Source organism: Musca autumnalis, unplaced genomic scaffold (genome assembly GCF_047663935.1).
Source record: "Musca autumnalis isolate F117 unplaced genomic scaffold, ASM4766393v1 scaffold_2, whole genome shotgun sequence".
In the NCBI taxonomy this organism is placed as follows: Eukaryota; Metazoa; Arthropoda; class Insecta; order Diptera; family Muscidae; genus Musca; species Musca autumnalis.
This window is the reverse complement of record NW_027411755.1, coordinates 31,125,692-31,148,046: the sequence shown is the minus strand read 5'-3', so window position 1 is coordinate 31,148,046 and position 22,355 is coordinate 31,125,692. Positions and strand designations below refer to the sequence as shown.

The window sequence follows — 22,355 nt, the reverse complement described above, 5'->3', positions numbered from 1 at the left end:
TGAAAAATAATTTTAAAAACATCCACGAATTATTAAAAAGTAATTTTAAAAACATCCACGAATTATTGAAAAATAATTTTAAAAACATCCACGAATTATTGAAAAATAATTTTAAAAACATCCACGAATTATTAAAAAGTAAATTTAAAAACATCCACGAATTATTGAAAAATAATTTTAAAAACATCTACGAATTATTGAAAAATAATTTTAAAAACATCCACGAATTATTGAAAAATAATTTGTAAAAAAATCCACTAATTGGAAAATAATTTTTAAAAAATCAACGAATTACTGAAAAATAATATATAAAAAATCCACGAATTGCTGAAAAATAATTTCTAAAAAATACACGAATTATTGAAAAATAATTTTAAAAACATCCACGAATTATTGAAAAATAATTTGTAAAAAAATCCACGAATTATTGAAAAATAATTTTTAAAAAATCCACGAATTATTGAAAAATAATTTTTAAAAAATCCAAGAATTATTGAAAAACAAGTGAGCAAAGGCTATAGTCGGGACGGGGCCGACCATGTGATACCCTACACCACTACCCCTGTGCATAAGCTTTTCACTGGTAAACATTTCTTTTAGGGAATATAAACCGACTACCACCAAAAATAATATGTCTCTTTGTCTCTGGGGCCCCCATAAGCAACCAAAAATTCGTGACCATCCGATCAAAATTACGACCTGTAGCTTGATTGCATTACCGACTATTGTGGTATCTCCCTTGTTTGACCACCTTCGCCAACCTGCTTAACACCAATGTAAAGGTAATATTTTCTTCTTCCATTGACAGGAATACCCCTACTAGAAGCCAATATATTCACAAAGAATAAAACTTTGAATTTGTCTCCAAATGAGTTTTCCCCATTCCGACCCCTAAATAATATCCGGCTATCACCAAAATCAATAGGCTTCTTCCTATGTGGGACCCGCATCAACTCCCAAAAAATTCGTGACGATCCGATTAAAATTGCGACCTGTAGCGTGATTACAAACAAATCGGAAAATGGGATGCATTACCGACTATTGCGATATCTCTGTTGTTTTAGCAGCTACGACAACCTACTTTACATCGTTGTAAAGGTGATATTTTCTACTTTCCTTGCCAGGTTTTGCTTCTGATATACCTCTTAAAGAAACAGAGATTTTGGCTTTGAAATAAAACGTTGACCTTTTCTCCAAATAAGTTTTTGCCCATTCCGACCCTTGAATATTATCCGACCATCATTAAAATCAGTAGGCTTCTTCCTCTGTGGGACCCCCATTAACCCCCAAAATTTCGTGACCATCCGATCAAAATTGCAACCTGTAGCGTGATTACAAAAAAATCGGAAAATGGGATGCATTATCGGCAATTGCCATATCTTTGCTATTTGACCACCTACGACAACCTGCTTTACACCGTTGTAAAGGTGATATTTTCTACTTTCCTTTCCAAGTTTTGCTTTTGATATACCTCTTAAAGAAACAGAGATATTGGTTTTGAAATAAAATGTTGACTTTTCTCCAAATAAGTGTTTGCCCATTCCGACCCCTAAATATTATCCGACCATCACCAAAATCAATATGTTTCTTCATCTGCGAGGCCCCCATTAACCCTAATATTTTCGTGACGATCCGATCAATATTGCGACCTGTAGCGTGATTTCCAAAAAAATAGAAAAATGGGATGTATTACCGACTATTGCGATATCTCCGTTATTTGGTTACCTACGCCGACCTAGTTTGCATCATTGTAAAGACGGGATCTTCTACTTTCATAGTCAGGCTTTGCTTTTGGAAAATGTTCAACCAAAGCTGAGATATTTTTCAATATAATTAAAATCGCAAAAATGAAAATTGGGGTTTTATTTGCTACTATTGCGATATCTACGTTGTTTGATCACCTACGAACACCTACTTTACATCATTAGAAAGGTGATATTTTCTGCATTCATTGTCAGGTTTTGCTTTTGGTATACCCCATATAGAAGTTGAGATATTGGCTTTGGAAAAAAACGTTGTCTTTTTATCCACCTAAGTTTTTTGCCCTTTCCGACCCCTAAATATTATCCGACCATCACCAAAATCAATAGGCTTCTTCCCCTCCGGGACCCTCATCAACATCCAAAATTTCGTGACGATCCGATCAAAATTGCGGCCTGTAGCGTGATTACAAGGTTTAGATGGACAGACGGACAGACGGACAGACGGACGGACGGACACACATAGCCAGATCGACTCAGCTCGTCGAGACATTCATTTTGATATATATAAGTATGGGTCTACGACCAGTATTTCGATGCGTTACAAACTTTTTGGCCAAAACCAACTTATAATACCCTCCCCACATAGTGGTGTAGGGTATAATAATTTTTAAAAATCCACGAATTATTGAGAAATCATTTTAAAAAAATCCACGAATAATTGAAAAACAATTTTTAAAAAATCCGAGAATTATTGAATTATTGAAAAGTTATTTTTAAAAAATACGCGGATTATTGAAAAATAATTTTAAAAAAGTCCGCAAATTATTAAAAATAAATTTATAAAAAATAGCGGATTATTGAAAAATAATTTTAAGAAAAGTCCACAAATTATTGAAAATAATTTTTTAAAAAATCCACGAATTATAGAAAAATAATTTTTGAAAAATCCACGAATTATTGAAAAATAATTTGTAAAAAAATCCACAAATTATTGAAAGATAATTGTTAAAAAATCCACGAATTATTGAAAAATAATTGTTAAAAAATCCATGAATTATTGAAAAGTTATTTTTAAAAATCCACGGATTATTAAAAAAAAAAATACGCGGATTATTGAAAAATAATTTTAAAAAAGTCCGCAAATTATTGAAAATAATTTTTTAAAAAATCCACGTATTGAAAAATAATTTGTAAAAAAATCCACGAATTATTGAAAAATAATTTTTTAAAAAATCCACGAATTATTGAAAATAATTTTTAAAAAATCCACGAATTATTGAAAAATAATTTTTAAAAAATCCATAAAATTTTGTGGGAGTTTTTCCCATTTCTCCTCTCGCCTCATTCTGAATGAAGTTCGAATTGGATATTTGTTGTTCCCATGGGGAAAATGTATACATTCTCTATCTTGAATTGTGGGAGAATTTTGTATCTTTTTGTGGGAAAAATCTCCCCGGCAAACAGTGTGGGAGTTTTAAAAAAAGTTTCAATAAATTTCATATTTTTATGAAATTTCGTATTTTGAGACATCTACATGGCAAAATTATTGTAAATATTTATAACCGGGATGTGTTTGCTTAATAAAATCATACAAAATGTACTGTGAAATATGTAATTAGTAGATTTCGAATTTTGTATATTCGTATATGATGGAAAAGTATATACTACGACAATTATTGTAATTTTTAGCGTCTAGATCCATAAGATATCGAAAGGAACCATTTCATCATTCCGAAGACGGATTTCTTGGGTTCAACATAGAGTGGATAAGGTTAAATGCTTGGGTGTATACGTTGATCACAAGCTTGAGTTTAGTGCTCATATTGATGCTTTGTTCCCCAAAGTCATCTTTGCAGGTTAATTACTTTTTATACCCTCCACCATAGTATGGAGGGTATATTAAGTTTGTTTTTCCGTTTGTAACGCATTGAAATACTCATTTGCGACCCTATAAAGTATATATATTCTTGATCAGGGTAAAATTCTAAGTCGATCTGAGCACGTCCGTCCGTCCGTCCGTCCGTCCGTCCGTCCGTCTGTGGTAATCACTCTAGCATCCACAAAAATGGAGATAGGACGCTGAAATTTTGGGATAATTCGTCTTTTGTTTGCAGGCAGGTCAAGTTCGATGATGGGCTATATCGGTCCACGTTTTGGTATAGCCCCCATATAACGGTACCCCCCGATTTACGGTATTTTGACGTTTTTAGCTACATTTTCAGACCGATTTGGCTATAATTTGACATTTAGGGTTCTTAAGTGTCAGTAAACATATATAACAAAACTTGTGGACATAAGTCCACGTTTTGGTATAGCCCCCATATAACGGTACCCCCCGATTTGCGGTATTTGGACGTTTTTAGCTACATTTTTAGACCGATTTAGCTATAATTTGACGTTTAGGGTTCTTAAGTATCAATAAACTTACATAACAAAAGTTGTGGACATAGGTCCACGTTTTGGTATAGCCCCCATATAACGGTACCTCCCGATATACGGTATTTTGACGTTTTTAGCTACATTATCAGACCGATGTAGCTATAATTTGACATTTAGGGTTCTTAAGTGTTAATAAACATATATAACAAAACTTGTGGACATAGGTCCACGTTTTGGTATAGCCCCCATATAACGGTACCCCCCGATTTGCGGTATTTTGACGTTTTTAGCTACACTTTTAGACCGATTTAGCTATAATTTCACATTTAGGGTTCTTAAGTATCAATAAACATATATAACAAAAGTTGTGGACATAGGTCCACGTTTTGGTATAGCCCCCACATAACGGTACCCCCCGATTTGCTGTAATTTGACGTTTTTAGCTACATTTTCAGACCGATGTAGCTATAATTTGACATTTAGGGTTCTTAAATGTCAATAAACTTATATAAGGAAAGTTGTGGACATAGGTCTACGTTTTGGTTTAGCCCCCATATAACGGTACCCCTCGATTTACGGTATTTTGACGGTTTTAGCTACATTTTCAGACCGATTTAGCTATAATTTGACATTTAGGGTTCTTAAGTATCAATAAACTTATATAACAAAAGTTGTGGACATAGGTCCACGTTTTCGTATAGCCCCCATATAATGGTACCCCCTGATTTACGGTATTTTGACGTTTTTAGCTACATTTTCAGACCGATGAAGCTATAATTTGACATTTGAAGTTCTTAAATGTCAATAAACTTATGTGACAAAAGTTGGGGACCTAGGTCCACGTTTTGGAATAGCCCCCATATAACAGTACCCCCGATTTACGGCATTTTGACGTTTTTATCTACATATTCAGACCGATTTAGTTATCAATTGACATTTAGGGTTCTTTAATGTCAATAAACTTATATAACTAGTGGACATAGGTCCATGTTTTGGAATAGCCCCCATATAACGTTACCGCCCGATTTCAGGTATTTTGAGAATTTTACCAACAAGTTTTAACCGAATTATCTGTAATTTGAACATTTGAAATTCTTAGTGGTCACCACACCTCTCCACCAAAAATTGTCAAGAAAGCTCCCATATAACGGTACCTCCCGATTTTCAGTAATTTGATGATTTTAGCTACAAACCGAACTAGCAGTAATTTGACATTTGAAGTTCTTAGTGGTCACAACACCTCTCCATCAAAAATTGTCAATATAGGTCCATGTTCGGATATAGCTCCCATGTAACGGTACCTCCCAATTTTCAGTAATTTGGCAATTTTAGCTACAATTTTTAACAGAACTAACTGTAATTTGACATTTGAAGGTTGTAGTGGTCACCACACATATGCATCAACAATTTTCAACATAGCCCCAATATAACGATACTTCCCGATTTTCGGTACTTTGAGGATTTTACTTAAAATGTTTAACCGAACGTAGGTCCATGTTTTTGTATAGCCCCAAAACAAACCTCCCGATTTTCCGTACCTTTCTGTAATTTGAAATTTAAAAGTCAACAAAAATTCTGCAACAAAAATTGTTCATTTAAGTTCACATTTTCGTATAGCCCAGATACCTCCGAACTAGCTGTTAATGACATTTGAAGTTCCCGCGTTATGTACCGATTTTCGATATTTTGAGGATTCTACCTAAATTTTTTAACCGAATTAGGAGTTATTTGACATTAAAAGCTCCCATCAAAAACTGTCAACATAGGCACATGTTTTATTATAACCCCTATATAACAGTACCTCCCAATTTCTAGCCCACCAAAAATTGTCAACAGTTAGATATAGGCACCATAAAAAAGGGCCTCCCGAATGAAGCATTTTATGTACATTTTCTGACATTTTAACGTACTCACTTAAAGTTGGGGACAGGAATGAATATTTTATGGTGGAGGGTATGAAAAGTTCGGCCTGGCCGAACTTAATGCTTTTTTACTTGTTGTAATTAATTTAGTAGATAATCATTGGCTAAATTATTAAAACTTAAAAAAAAGATCCGAAATATAGTTCAATAGAGCTGCCAGATTTTTTATATTTCATACTATGCCATATGACAGATTTTTCAAAACGGACTCCCAGATCTTCTATAGTAAAACCCCTAGATCTTCTATAAGAAGACCTCCAGATCTTGTATAAGTAGACCTCCAGGTCTTCTATACGAAGACCTAAAGATTTATTATAAAAAGACCTCTAGATCTACCATAAGAAAACCTCCAGATCATCTATAATAATTCCTGCAGATTTTCTAAAATAAGTCCACCAGATTTTCTATAAGATGGCCCCACCCTCTTCTACAAGATGACCTCCAGACCTTCTCTAGGAAGACATTCACGTGTTCTATAAGAAGTCCTTCAGATCTGCAATAAGAAGACATTTAGGTCTTCCATAAGAAGACCCTAGGTCTTCTATAAGAAGCTTTGAATATTCTAAAAGAAGATCTCCAGATATTCTATAAGAATACCTTTTATGTGAAGACCCCCAAAAAACCTTCACGTCTTCTAAAAGTAGACCACCTGGTCTTCAATGAGAAGACCTTATGCTTTTCTATAAGAAGGCCCCCTGCTCTTCTATGAGAAGACGTCCTGCTCTTCTATGAGACGACTTCCTACTCTTCTATGAGAAGACGTCCTGTTCTTCTATGTGACGACCTTCTGCTCTTCTATGAGAAGACATCATGTCCTTCTATGAGAGGCCCTTTTGCTCTTCAAGGAGAAGACATCTTGCCCTTCTATGAGAAGACGTCCTGCTCTTCTATGAGAAGACATCTAGCCATTCTATAAGATGACATCGTGCCCTTCTATGAGATGACATGCTGCCCCTCTATGAGAGGACCTTCTGCTCTTCTATGAGAAGACGACCTGCTCTTCTATAAGAAGACCTCTTCCTCTTCTATAAGGACTCCTGGTCTTCTATAAGATAAAATTGAATTAAAAACTTGAATATTTTAGTTTTGTGTTTTTGCTTTCCTTTAAATATGTCCAAAAACCACTTTTCCAAACAAAATGTTAAAAAAGTTTTGATTATTCATATAGTGGGCTTAAGTATATATAAAATTGGAAAAATATTGTAATTTCTTATATGTGGTCTTCGGACTTTGAAATTACCAAGTATAATTAAATAAATAAAAAATAAATAAATATATTTTTCAAATCAGAAACAAAATGAAGCACCGAAAGGGTTAATGTATAAGATTCAGTAAAAAACGAATTTTGATTTTTTTGATATACGGCTTCGGACATTTATGGTGACGATATCTAATAATACGCAAAAATATGTAATAATCGAAAAAAATATCCGAATTTATCTTTTTGATTTGTTTAGATATGTACGAGGTCTAGCGATCATTAGAAATAAGTAAAAGTAGCAATCTACTCTTTAAACCCCTAACTCAACTTATTCTGAATGGACATCAACATACAATTTTTAAATCCGTTAGTCTTGTGCGCCAGACTATGAAAATTGTCATGAAAATGTTTTCAGCCTATCCTAAAAGCTAAAATATTTTCATGTGTTATTTTCACTATCTGGCACAAGAGTTACAAACTTTAAAAAGTTCCTAGTATTTTATAAAAAAAATTATTGCTCTGTTCCAGAACCTGCAAGAAGCTACTATTTTTTACTACGATAACATTTTTTCCTTTATGTTATCGGAAAAAATAGTAAAAATTAGTAGATTCTTGCAGTACTGGAACAGACCATAAGTTTGCCCAATAATTAAAAAATGCTTACACTAGTTTGCACATTTTGAAGAAAATGTGCTTATTAGTACAACACCACACAACGTTTGACTCTATTCACTTAAAAAATCCATAGGTTGTTTAATTAGGAAAGTTGAGCCTTTACTTACCTAATTCAAAACCCCTGCAAATATGCATTTTGTATGGTAAGACAAAATTACAGCCCCCAAAAGAATGCTATAATAATTTGGTGTAACTAATTTCGAATTTTTTTTCTCCCATTTTTTTCTGTTCCCACGACGTTGAGAATATGGAAAGCGTGGGAATGGGAAATTTCGCTCTCATTTGAAACAGTTCCTGTTCAGAGTAGGGATGTAAAAAACCACGTCTGTTAAAATATTTTTAAAAAATCCGCGTCTATTTTTTTATTTTCAAAAAATCCACGTCAAAAATATTTTCTTAAATATCAACAATCCATACGAAGAAATACCTTCGATTCAAAATTAACCCCCTGTTTTTGTAAAAGTTTTAATTCTTCTTACACGAACTGTAAAATTTTGTAGATCGATTTACTCGCCTCAGCGCAAATGTAGAGCTCTGATTTTTAAAAGAGGATTTCTTAACTATATGTGGAACGCGTCTAAGAAAAATTAGGTCCGTATGTAATCTGGGGGCTGAGCTATGGATGTCTAAATTATTACGAATATAGACGAACGAACAAAAAATAGTTACAAAAAACAGGGGGTAAAAACCTTAACTTGATTGTAAAAAAATCGTGTGTTCCAGAACTTCAAGAATCTACTAATTTGTTGCAGTAAAAAATAGTAGCTTCTTACAGGTTCTGGAACAGAGCAAAAGCAATAATTGTTATCGTAGTAAAAATTAGTAGATTCTTGCAGGTTCTGGAACAGACATAAAAACCAAAGATGTTCATCGAATTCTATGATCAATGTCTCATTCTGTTCGTAGATAATGTTGCTTTACGTGAAAGTTACATGACTTGGTACTTTTTTCCTTTTTGGAATTACAAATGTATGTGATTTAAGGAAGAAGAAAAAATTAAATATTTGACAAATTCATTTCATTTATTTTCATTATTTATACATTTTCTAATATATGGTATGTTCCAGTACTGCAAGAATCTACTAATTTTTAAAATTTTTTCGATAACATAAAGGAAAAAATGTTATCGTAGTAAAAAGTAGTAGCTTCTTGTAGGTTCTGGAACAGAGCAAAAATAAAGTATGAAGGACAATTAACAAGTAAACTACATATAAAAAAAACATAAATATAAACCTAAATTAAAAAGTGTAGTAAACACTCTTAACAAAACCTCTTTAACAAGGCAATTAATAATGAAATCATTAAGAATCAATATAAGGTTACGATACGATTACAAGAAATATAAGATTACACCAAATAAAATATAAAAAATAAATAATCAAAATTTATAGCGGGAGAATTAACTACCGTTACGTTGAGTTGTCGAAATTATAGTAATAGCATCGTCAATATTGCCATCAAGACTTTCCAACCATTTAGTTATTCAGACATCCTCACTGTTGAAACCCATTAACATCATTGCATGCACAGTATTATTATTGCTTTCATCTATAAAATTTTGGAATGTTGTTGTAACAGTATTTACTCATAGGAGACGGTGTTCTTGATCTATCAGAATCCGAATCCGATGTAGTGACAGGTGATGTTGCTTCGTGACTATCCTTCTGGGACGGATTATTTAAAAATTGTTTCGAAATACTATCGTTAAATTCCGTCTTACTATCTTCTTGGAGTTTCTTTGGCGTTACATTATTTTTAGCTGATTTAGGTGCGGAGGAAGTTGTTGTAGAATTCTTGGTGTTAGATGCATGTGAAACCACGACAGCACCTTCAACTTCATCCATGATATCGAACATTTTTGCAAACATATTATTGAAGTTTTTCCATATTTCAAAGCCATTTCTTACAAGTTCCGGATCATGACTTTGAATAAAGTCTTTTAATGATGGATTTGTGATTTGATCAGCATTGCCGCTGGATGTTGACTTTTTAGATGCATTACTAGAAGACTTTTGTTTTAGTTCCTTATCAATTAAAGCGGTAGTATTAATGGCATTAACAGCAGTTTCTTTATTTGCAATGTCACTTAACGTTTTCCAAATTAACGTATCCAAATTTGTTTTTGCAATTTTAGTTTTGGCACTATCAGTTTTGTCATTTGACGTACCATATCCAGTAGTTGGTGTTACCATACCCATTTGATCACAATCAATTGATGTCATAGTATCAGAATCCTTTGCTGCCGAAGTTTCATGTGTGACTTTTGCTCCTGCCTTCACAGAAATTGCATCGACATTTGGTCCCCCAATGTTTGTAGATTCCAAGGCAATCTTGCATTTGGAGCGTTGATTAATATTTTCTGTTGGATTTTGCGTAGTGCCTGCATCGGTTTCCCCTATCCCAAATCCCTTTACCAAATTATTCATCATTTCATATAAATGAGTTAGGAAGCTTTGATGAACATGATTGCATTCCTCATTCCGATCACTTTCTTGGCAATTTTCACCAATTATATATAGTTGCCATACTGAGTGCATTTGTAACGAAACCCAACAATAGGTTCCATAAAGCACGAGTCGCATTTTCCATTTAAATGAGCGTTATTGGCATCATAAGAATAATTAGTTGTTGGTACTTGAGCTGCCACAGATGCAGGTTTAGTTGATTTAGATGTAGTATTATTGGTTGACGTGGCTGGATTGTCTTTCTCGGTGGTTTGTGGATTCATGGGTACTACGTATATATGAGGTGTTGATGTTGTCGCTTGACATGTATTATAGTAATCGCTTGAGTAGGCAATTTCAACTTCATCACCGCTTCTATCTAAAGAAGAAAAAAGGTATTAAAAAATATTTTTTAAAAAATCCATGCCTCATTTCTAAAGGAAAAGATATTTTCAATAAAATAAAAAAAATATTTTCGAAAATGCCACGCCTCTTTTAGAGGCTTAAAAAATATTTTTAAAAATTCCTCGCCTCACTTAGTTGCTTGAAATTATCATTTTTAAAAATTCCACGCCTCTTTTAGAGACTTGAAAAAATATTTTTAAAAATTCCTCGCCACTCTTAGTTGCTTGAAATTATCATTTTTAAAAATTCCACGCCTCTTTTAGAGACTTGAAAAAATATTTTTTAAAATTCCTCGCATCTCTTAGTTGCTTGAAATTATCATTTTTAAAAATTCCACGCCTCTTTTAGAGACTTAAAAAAATATTTTTAAAAATTCCTCGCCTCTCTTAGTTGCTTGAAATTATCATTTTTAAAAATTCCACGCCTCTTTTAGAGACTTGAAAAAATATTTTTTAAAATTCCTCGCATCTCTTAGTTGCTTGAAATTATCATTTTTAAAAATTCCACGCCTCTTTTAGAGACTTGAAAAAATATTTTTAAAAATTCCACGCCTATTTTAGAGGCTTGAACTTTAAAGGCCTATATCTCTGGAAGTATGGACTTCCCCAAGATGATATATGGTAACATGGGGCGGCTTCGCCACTGGGGCGCCTTCGCCAGCACCGATTTTCTTGATAATTATAACTGCTACAGAAATGCCGTTAAAGAAAAAATTGTGAGTTTAACGAAGATCTTTCATCTCCCAAAAATTGGCATTTCTATCAAATATATGATTGCTGATGCACGCGGTTTCATGTTTTTGGGGCATTGCGAAAAATATTTATGGTAGGTATATTTTGTGATATCTTGTTTACCTTTTGTTATATCAAAATTATATTTTATACCGTTAATAGACAACTACTGAAGAATATAAATCCAAATAATTTGCATGATAAAAGTAATTATAAATGTCAATATATTCATATTATGAACTATGTAGGGGGTGGGGCGGCTACGCCATGATAGGGGTGTTGTGGGTTAATGTGAGAAATATGTTAGGTTTAACTTAAGTTGTTTATGCTATTGATATACCACGCTATAATGTGAAGTTGAAATCAAATATTGTGCTAAACCTATCTAATTTGGCAAAATTTTCATTTTTATGACTAAATTCAAGGTACCTACTTCAATTAACGGCTAGAATATCTTTCTTTTTGTAAATTTTAGAATCATTTTTGATTATTAAATAGAAAACATGTTCCTTTTATGCATAATGTTGATATTTGGGGAGGAAGTATGGTAAATGCCATTTTTAGAGTCCGTTGATATATGTCCTATGTCGATGGCGAAGCTACCCCGTGGGTGGGGAGGCTTCGCCACTTTTTAGACATTTTGTAAATGCTCAAAAATAATATTTTAAAAACAAAATTATAATCATTTATATATCAAAACTTATAGTCAAGACATGCAAATATTCTTACCAAAAATAATATTTGGAAAAACTTTAATGATGTCAATATGAGAACATTTTGAAAAAAACGTGGCGAAGGCGCCCCATGTTACCATATATATATTTTTGTGTTTCAAAAAAATCGAGAGTTTCTATATTTTTAAAATTCTGCGCCTATTTTAGAGGATTGAAAAAATATTTTTAAAAATTCCACGTCTCTCCCATAGGTTTGAAAAAGTATTTTTAAAAATTCCACGCTTCTTTTAGTAACTTGAAAAAATATGTTTAAAAATTCCTCTTTTAGTAACGTGAAAAAAAATATTTTTAAAAAATCCAAAAAATCTGTTATACTTATAAGAACAAAGGATTAATAATTGAGTCTACGATGTTTCTTAAGAAGCTTGATTGTGCTTGATTAAGACCGGTGCTACGCGAAATGTTACATTATCATGAGTCAAATGTGAAATCTTTAACTTCACTTCGAAAAAATTATTTTTTAGAAATATTTTATTTGAATCCGTCAACACTAAAAAATTGCCATCTCTAAAAAGAATCGGCCTCAGAATCCTTTATATATTACATGAAGACCATTAATTATAGCCTTGTAAAACAGAACAATATATTCACAGGAATTAAATCAAAAAAATATATAAAATCCCTTAATCCCTTCCCATTTCAGACTCACCAATCCAATAATAACGTAGTTTATGGCTGTGCTGTGTGAGTCTCTGGAATAGGTATGTGTCCATGTTGTGTTTGTAACAATTGTCAAAATATCTAGTGAATTTTGATCCATTCAGCAATTTGTACGTAATTTTAGTAAATTCTGGTGGATTACGAATATCATTGCGTTGGTTACTATTTGGATTTGGAGTGTGAGAGATGTTTGGTATCGGTTGAGGTGGAAAGTCTATTTGAGTGCTTGAAGTCTTCTTTAGACCAACATATACTTGTGAAAATTTAGTGGATATCATTTCATGTAAGGCATACAAATCACATGAATCGACAATGTCGATTTCATCACCATGACCATCTGAAAAAAGGATGAAATAAAGGTGTGATAAGAAAAATATTTGGGCTTCACTCAAGCAGACACTTAAAGCAAAACAGGAACAACTCTAGTTTAGTAAAAACTCCCCGATTTTTTTGAAATTTTTTCCCGAGGTAGATATTGTTGCGCTGATCATGGGAATGTATAATTTTCTTGGGGGACGGATCCGGTTACCCGGTTCTTGGACCCGAAAGTCCGGGTACAAAAACCGGTTTAGACCCGGCTCTACTCAACCGATTACTACAAAATGGGTTATTTTCAGGTGGTCAGGTGATATAACCCAAAAGCTGATTTTTGGACCCGGATTTTTCCATAAAACCCTCAAAAAGTCGAAAATGGGCCCATTATATGTGCCCGCTAAATCTATGCCAGCTTATTGCTCGCACTTTAAACTTTCCAAAATGGTGCTATATGTTGTAATACCTTCTCTGGATCCAGAGATATGGCCCTTAGAATCTTGAGAACTCGGTTCTGTAGGGCTCATTTTTTTACATTATAGGTGTCTATGGAAAAATTTAAAGTTCTAAATTGAACAAAATTGTCTTTAAATAAATTTTTTCTAAATAGCCGGCCTTCGGCCGGGGATTTAAGACTTTCTCCTATGGACAGGCGCAAATCTCGGGAACGGGAACAAAATTTTCTTTTAAGTTATAATTTTTTCTTTAAATAGCCGGCCTTCGGCCGGGGGTTTGAGACTTTCTCCTATGGACAGGCGCAAATCTCGGGAACGGGAACAACATTTTCTTTTAAATTATAATTTTTTATTAATAGCCGGCCTTCTGCCGGGGATTTAAGACTTTCTCCTATGGACAGGTGCAAATCTCGAGAACGGGAACAAAATGTTCTTTTAAATTATAATTTTTTTCTATAAATAGCCACTTAGAGAAACGGGGTTGTCGAGATTCTAAGAGCCATATCTCTGGATCCAAGGAAGGTATTACAACATGTAGCACCATTTTGGAAAGGTTAAAGTGAGAGCTACAATCTGGCTTGCATTAAATGTGAACCCATAATGGGTCCAAAAATCAGTTTTTGGGTTATATCACCTGACCACCTGAAGCTATCCCCATCATATGACTTGTTATATAGGTATTTCCATAAGCTTTCCAATGATACCCATTTTGTAGCAATAGGTTCAGTAGAGCTAGAGCCGAGTCTAACCCGGGGTTTTGTACCCGGACATTCGGGTCCAATAACCGGGTAACCGGGTCCGTCCCCCAAGAAAATTATACATTTCCGTGATCAGCGCAACAATATCCTTAGATACATGCAAAGGCTACGTGAACAACAATCCATATACATTTAAAGTCATGTATAATAAGTCACTCTTTGAATAATCAGCACATGTTGAGTTACTACTCTTTGGACTTTTTTTATTGTTTTTTTTTCTTCTTTAACTGTTTTTATGGCTGGGGAGCCGAAGAAATATATCTGCATTTAAATAATAATTATTTGTTATATATTAATGTATTTAAGTAAATTAAATTGAATTTATTATTTTATAACTCAGGTTTTTTGTCTTGAGATACGTTTAATTGGCCATTGAGGCTTTGTATCATATATGAATTTTGAAATAAATAAATAAATAAATATTACCTCTGGAAAAAATTTCACAAAAATCGGAGAGTTTTTACTAAACTAGAGTGAAGCCGCAAAACATTTCATTGCATTTGATCACATCCGAGATGATCCTTTATATTGAACGTAATACTTACCAATCCAATAATATCGTAGTTCGCCATTATTCTTCATCTCCTCGGGCAGTCGGTAGAGGATAGCACTTTTAAGTTCTACAAATTCAAATGGCTTAGCGCCCGCGTATATATTACAGCTTTTTCCATTCGATAAGCGGAAGGTGATCTTATAACATTTATAAGTCATTTTCCGTATTTTTTCTTGTGAACAAAATTAATTTACCGTTTGGTACTTTTTTTAATTTCTAATTTCTTATGAAAATTAATTTACCGTTCGTTCTCTATCAGAGTCGTCTCAAAATTCGTGGCGCACGTTTGCTTTTTTACTGCGTCAAAAATGTGCATCTCTGAAGTTTTGCAGTACATAGCCTTGCAATTGTTAAGTGTAAAGGCGTTATGAAATACAATACTCAAGACATTTGAAAGCAACTGATTTTTCGCAAGTCAGCCAGGAGCTGGATTCTTGTTCTATGAAAATTTGAAATGAAAAATATTTCCTTTATAATTTTTTTCATTTGACAGTTTTTTCATTTATAAAAGTTTTCATTTCACATTTTCATAGAAACAGATAGTCTGTTCCAGTACTGCAAGAATCTACTAATTTTTACTATTTTTTTCGATAACATAAAGGAAAAAATGCTATCGTAGTAAAAAATAGTAGCTTCTTGCAAGTTCTGGAACAGAGCAAGAATTAAGTCCCAGGTTTAAACTACAAGATTGATACAATTGAAACCTATGCCAAGTTTACACTTGCGCTCCAAAATCAACTGGATTTCACGAAATCCTGGCAATAATGCTAAGTTGAAATCGAGTGGATTTCGTAAATGTAATCCACTCGATTTCAACTGTCAATTCCATAGCTCAAACGTCAAATGAAATCTCATCTGAAATCCATTGGATTTCATTTGACGTTTATCCTATGGATTTGACAGTCGGAATCGAGTGGATTTCGTAAATGTAAACCAAGCATAGGTTCCAACACTTATTTTTTGTTGATTTCAAACATATCACACTGATCAAGGTAGATGCATATGCGCAGCTGATCGAACATGAATTTTCAAAACAAGTTATTGTAAATTGAATTAATCATCAAAAATATACGACAATATAGAACTTTACAACTTTATTTCGAACATTATCGTAAAATTATCTATATATCGTATTAATTATGTATAGTACTAACAAATGAAAAAATAATAAATTATTTTATCGTTGAGACATAATAATAAATTTTGGTAGATAAAATATTAGTACTTGCAGTAGTTTTCCCGTTTAGTGCTAAAAATGCGTTCCCGTAATCCGAAATCTAGTAATACTTGCACTTCTCTTCAAACAAAAATCGCGCCGAATAACACCCTCTTCTCCTGTTTTCTGCCATACACTTTTGACCTAGTAGAAACTAGCACCAAGCATGTTCATTGGTATCTAATATGATACCTGATACGTTGATTTTGACATTTATGCTGGAGTTTTTGCAATTTCCGTCATTTTTCCGTTTCCGTAATTTTTAAGAAATTTGTATGGGGAAGCAATTTTTGACAATTCGCTCCTTTTTCTAACATTACCATTAAAAAAGTACGGGAGCACAATGAAAAATAGCATTGTAACAAAGTAATTTAATATTTTTTCACATTGTTTACAAATTTTGATACTAACATTTTTTGTTGCAGCAATTGACCATCTACCTTATTTATTGTGATACGTGAAAAGTGTTGCAACTTTTGGTACTTTTTTATGCAAATACAGGGTTGTATATCATGTGTACTGTGATTTCGATGTTGATTTCGCTGAAATCACGAAATGAGATGATTTCATTTTTGTATGCGAAATCATGATAAATTTTGTTTGATTCCGCGCGAAATCACGAAACGCCTTCGAAATCACGAAACGACGCCGAATGTAAACCAAGCACTAATCACCAAGTTCGTTTCATAGCAAAATAATAAAAACCAAACAGCATCATGCCATTATTGGTGAACTCGATCTAGAAACGCATAATTTCGCAATAAAATTCATGTTAGTGAGGACCGGGACTTATGCCATATTTACACGAGCGTTAGAAGTACGTTGTTCGAGAGTCGAAATACGTACACGAATAAACCCGTTTCCACGACACCAGCTAAAGTCTTTTTAATATTTTCTTCTTTCTAATATTTTATTTTAAGATTATGGTTTAGTCTAGTTTACTAACTAGAATCGTATAGATTAAGATATTTTCTGTAATACTGACTGCCTTCAAGGCGTGGATCAAGGCAAATTGCCTTGGCTTGGATGTAAAACTAATATGAAATAAATTGAATTTCAAATAATGATAAACTTTAAAATAAATATAAAATTCATTTGGGTTTTTTAAACTAAGAATTAAACATTAACGATTATCACGTTGAGTGGCCGAAATGATCGAAATAGCATCGGGAATATTGGCATTAACACTTTCCAACAATTTAGTTAGCCAGTCATCGTCATTGTTGAAACCCATTAACATCATGGAATGCAAAGAATTATTAATGCGTTCATCTAAAATAAAGATTTTAAATATTATGGGTATTCAAAAGTTATGATGCTCTTCACACTTACCAGGATGATAAACAGATATGGTGGCGGTTTCTTTTCCATGTTTTGCTGGCAGTGAAATTGAAAACATTCAAATTATTTAAAGTTGTTGGTGTTGTTGTTGTGGCATTAGCAGAGGCTGTAGTGGATGTTGCTGGGATGAATTATTTAATTTTTGAAATGGTTTCCAAACACTATTGTTCAATTCATTCTAGTTATCTTTTTCTTTGGCTCTCCATTATTTTCAGTTAATTTAGAGGAATGTGTTCTAGTATTTGAAACATTCAGGGATTTTAATATTTCATTTCGCTGATGAGAAGTATTTCCCTGTTCACGACGTGTAACCACCTCGACCCCACCCTCAACAACTTCACCCGAAAGAGTTTCATGTATAACTTTGTTTGCAATTTCAGATGATTTCTCTTGGGCTCTTTGTAATGGAACAACATTAGCGGCTTCATCTAATGTTTGCAAAATTAAATCATGATCAACAGTTTTTTCTGGAATTTTAGTATGGGTAGTGACACTATCAGTTCTATTGTTTGATGTGCCATCTACAGCGACTGTTATCGCCTTTTCCTTTTGTTCGCAACCAATTGGTGTCATAGAATCGGATTCCTTGGTTGCCAAAGTATCATGTATAACTTTGTCTTCAATTATTCCTTCCTTCAGAGAAATTTCATCGACATTTTGTTCCCCCGTATTTGTAGTAGATTCCAAGGTTATCTTGCAATTGGAGTCTTGAATATATGCTGTTGAAATTTTAGTAGTATCTGCCGCGGTTTCCACTTTCCCAAAGTCCTTAATTAAATTATCCATCATTTCATATAAATGAGCTAAGAAACTTTGATGAACATGACGACATTCTGCATAACGATCACTTTCTTTGGCCTTTTCACCATCTACATTGGGTTTGAGCATCATTAGGTGATCATAGTTGGGACATTGAGCACACTTGTAACGAAACCCAACAATAGGTTCCATAACACATGAGTCGCATTTTACATTTGTAGAGATGTTATTGGCATCATGAGAAACATTAGCTTTTGATAGTTGACCTTCAAAAGCAGTAGGAAAAGCTGTTTTGGATGTAGTATTATTAGTTGTTGTGGTGGAAGGATTGTCTTTTTCAATTTTTGATGGAATAACAGGGACAATGTATATGTGAGGTATTGATGTCGCGTACCAACATGCGTTATAATCGGTAGTTTGGAAAATATCAACTTCATCACCGTGGCTATCTAAAGAAGAAAAATATCGTGTTGGAAATAATTGTTTTTTTAGAAAGAATAAATTGCTTAAAATGCGTAAAAAGAAAATTTCAACGTAAGCGAAAATTGCAGGTTTAAAGACTGTGAGTTTTTCTTGATCAATGAGAATGTATCATATCAGCCTCAATATCTTATCTTAAAAAACAAACTTTTTGAGGAATAGGCATAAAAATATGCCTATTTTTGGTTTAATGTCAGCTCCCTTTATATCAAGGCAAATATACAGGGGTAGTGTTATCAAGCCAGCTAATTTAAAATTACAAATCAAATCCCATTCATTATATGAAAATTCTTTATAACGTCACCTGAACCCACAACACCAAAAGTTTACAGGAGAAGGAAAATACGTTAAAAAATGAAATGTTTTATAGAATATAAATCTTATGAGGGCGTGGTTCGGGGATCCTTCATTATCTAACTACATCTGCAAAGTTACCCCATTTTCCAAAATGACATTCCCTGAATAGGATCATTATTTTTTTAACGTAGTAGTTTGAAATTGTGCCAGAGCATGTACTTAAGCTATGTATATGAGATTCCATCAAGAAAACAAATTTTGATTTTTATGTTGGTTATGGCTTCGGGCATTTCTGGTGACGATATACGAGTTCTTTTATTTTTCTACATGGAATATGGAAATTCAAATGAATTGATATTTTTAATATTCAATTTCAAAGTCATTACCTTTATTGAGTCTCTGCGGGGTGGCAAGCTATACGCGAAATATTTCATTAACTTATTATAATATCGGTATTATTCTTAAAGGGCACTTTAGAGAAACCCAGACAAGTTCCAAGTATTTTGTTATATAATATCAATCAAAGTTTGAAATCTAAGTCCTCTTTTGTTATAGTTTGGATTTTTCGAACAGATTTTTAGCGTCCTGGGTTAACTTAAAGTTAAAAGTTATCTTTAAATTTCAAGGAATACCTTCTTGTCAGTAACTTTTAATGTGTAAATTGTAATGCCTCCCAATTGGTTTATTTTGCGTTCTCAAACCCATCGAATACTAAAAGAAAACATCTAATAATGGTACTGAGTCAGAGTTTCTTTAAGGATATCAAGACTTTTGCAGTTTCACAATACGCTCGTCTATATCTAATTTGTGTGGTATTATTATTTAAAATAATATTTGCAAGTATGTATATTTGAAAAATGTTTTTTATTTACTTCTTATTTTTAACTTACCAATCCAATAATAACGTAGTTTAAGACTGTGCAGCTTCTTGAGATCTTGGAATAGGTAACCCTCTATGTTGTGTTTTACAAAATATCTAGTGTCAAAATATCTAGTGAATGTTGTTCCATTCAACAAGTTGTGCGTAATCTTAATAAATTTTGGATGTTCGGTGTCACGACTGCTGTACGACTGATTTTTGTAAAATTTATTTGGTGTCGGTTGAGTTGGAAGGTCCATTTGAGCGATTGAAGACTTCTTTAGACCAACATATACTTGGGAAAATTCAGAGCATGTCATTTCAAGAAGGGCGTAGTAATCATACGGATCGACAATATCGATTTTATCACCATTAGTATCTAAAAAAGAATAAAATACAGTTAGGATAAGGCATATTTGGTCTTAACAGCGTTAACTTTTTTGAGGATTTATTTGAGGTATACGTATTTTTTTTTTTTAATTTTTGCAGCGGTAGATATTGTGCTGATTACGGGAATACATTTATCTTGCGCTGATTATGGAATACATTTCGTGACCCGGTTATTTGACCCGAAAGTCTGGCTACAAAAACCGAATTAGTGCAGATTTCCGATGTTGAACATGCGAAACTTTAAAGGCCGATATCTGGTATCAGTCCTTCAAGTAACCAACTTTTGAATATTTATTTATTTATTTCAAAATTCATACATGATACAAAGCCTCAATGGCCAATAAACGTAACTCAAGACAAAAAGCCTGAATTATAAAATAATAAATTCAATTTAATTTACTTAAATACATTAATACCTATATAACAATTAATTCTTATTTAAATACAGAATATACATTTGGTTTGTTCCAGTACTGAAAGAATCTACTAATTTTAACAATTTTTTCCGATAACATAAAGGAAAAAATGTTATCGTAGTAAAATTTAGTAGCTTCTTGCAGGTTCTGGAACAGAGCAATTGTTATAAGCTTTCATACGAAATCAAATTTGCCTGTATCGGGTAAAATAAAACCAAGTAGCGCAACAATATCAAGATATTTGTTGCACAATTGAAAAAATTATATATTTTTTATGATGTACCAAATATGAGCAAGTTCAGATTTCGGCCGAGAAGATCCTGAAATTCCCTTGTTTATAACTTCGTAATTTTTGAACGAATAATGATAATATGGATGCCATTGCGAAGTTTACGGAATACAATATCATATATAAAGAGCAAGATTAAAAACTTTCTTCTATGGACAGACGCAAATTTAACGCAAGGGAACATTTAATTCTATTTTTTTAAAGCCTTTAAGCAAAGGGATGGAACAAGACGGGAAGACGAGCGCACACCCGATTTTTTGAATTTTTACCACAGCTAGGTCTTGTCGTCCTGAACACAAAAATATATATACCACCTCTGGGAAGTCCATACTTCCCGAGATATAGGCCATTAAGCAAAGGTAAAAACGCGAAAAATCGGGTGTTGTGCACTCGTCTTATGCCAATTTATTAAATCGGTTCTGTAAAACCAAGTTTTGTTCTCATAACGACTACGTCCCCCAAGAAAATATGCATTACCGCATCTTCATTGCCTATCAGCAAAGCAATACAAAACACAGTAAGCCTTTGATCTGATTATGCACGAAATGATCCTTTCCTTACTGATTTTGTGTACTATTGAACTTCATACTTACCAACCCAATAATAAGGTAGTTCGCCTTTATTCTTTAGCTCATCGGGCAGTTTGGAAAGAACAGAACGTTTAAATGATACAAAATCAAAATCCATTTTAGAAGAACATAATGTATCTCCGTAAAATGTTGTTCCATTCGACAAGTCGAAGTTAATTTTAAAACCTTTGAAAGTCATATTTCGTATAGTTATTTCCTTTAATTTCTTCTTTGTGAACAAATATTTTTTGATTTCTTATGAAAAAGAAATTTTACCGTTTCTACGGTGCGTAAAACGCTCGATATCAGTGTCGGTTGGAAATAGGCGGTGAGCCGCTATTTTCTACGCAGATACCGCAGTTGATTTTGTCGGCTCAAATTGCCGCCGTCAAATCCTGAAAAAACGGCGCAAGCCGATAACACCGTGCAACAAAATTCATTTTTTTTTAAATGATGGGAAAAACCGTGTAGCATGGTACAATAAGAAAGGTAGATGCATAGGCGAATTGCTACAACAAAGCAACTTTTTTTGTAATGTAAACTGTCAAAATTTTCGCCAAATGGTCTCTTGTTGTCTCTTTTTATCGCTTGTGTTTGTCTATAAAGTGTAGACATGCTATCTCTTTCTTACCGAATCATATGATTTTTTGTTTTGATTTTTCACGGCGAATTCCTAGTTTTTTGACGTTTTAGATTCGATCAGCTAGGCTGAGGCATCTACCTGTCTTATTGTACCATGCCGTGTAGATTAGTCCGTGTTTAGACACACGGGAAAGTAAATTCAGTTTTTAGGCAATAGGGGGTAGG

General features: G+C 33.2%; 3 protein-coding genes across 3 annotated transcripts; all 3 read right to left on the bottom strand.

Annotated features, from left to right (window-relative positions):
• Window positions 1–9,304: 9,304 nt before the first annotated feature.
• LOC141392200 (uncharacterized) lies at window positions 9,305–21,861 on the bottom strand. The gene is made up of 4 exons (XM_073965154.1): window positions 21,573–21,861; window positions 19,916–20,263; window positions 17,668–18,697; window positions 9,305–10,448 (listed from the first exon to the last, which is right to left on the bottom strand). The coding sequence occupies exons 1-4, from the start codon at window positions 21,745–21,747 to the stop codon at window positions 9,425–9,427; spliced, it is 2,577 nt and encodes an 858-aa protein (XP_073821255.1). The 5' UTR covers window positions 21,748–21,861; the 3' UTR covers window positions 9,305–9,424.
• On the bottom strand, window positions 10,565–15,219 carry LOC141393869 (uncharacterized). The gene is made up of 3 exons (XM_073967466.1): window positions 14,925–15,219; window positions 12,844–13,191; window positions 10,565–10,699 (listed from the first exon to the last, which is right to left on the bottom strand). The coding sequence occupies exons 1-3, from the start codon at window positions 15,088–15,090 to the stop codon at window positions 10,614–10,616; spliced, it is 600 nt and encodes a 199-aa protein (XP_073823567.1). The 5' UTR covers window positions 15,091–15,219; the 3' UTR covers window positions 10,565–10,613.
• On the bottom strand, window positions 17,040–17,641 carry LOC141393870 (protein ref(2)P-like). Its single transcript, XM_073967467.1, has 2 exons — window positions 17,481–17,641; window positions 17,040–17,420 (listed from the first exon to the last, which is right to left on the bottom strand). The coding sequence occupies exons 1-2, from the start codon at window positions 17,545–17,547 to the stop codon at window positions 17,272–17,274; spliced, it is 216 nt and encodes a 71-aa protein (XP_073823568.1). The 5' UTR covers window positions 17,548–17,641; the 3' UTR covers window positions 17,040–17,271.
• Window positions 21,862–22,355: the final 494 nt, after the last annotated feature.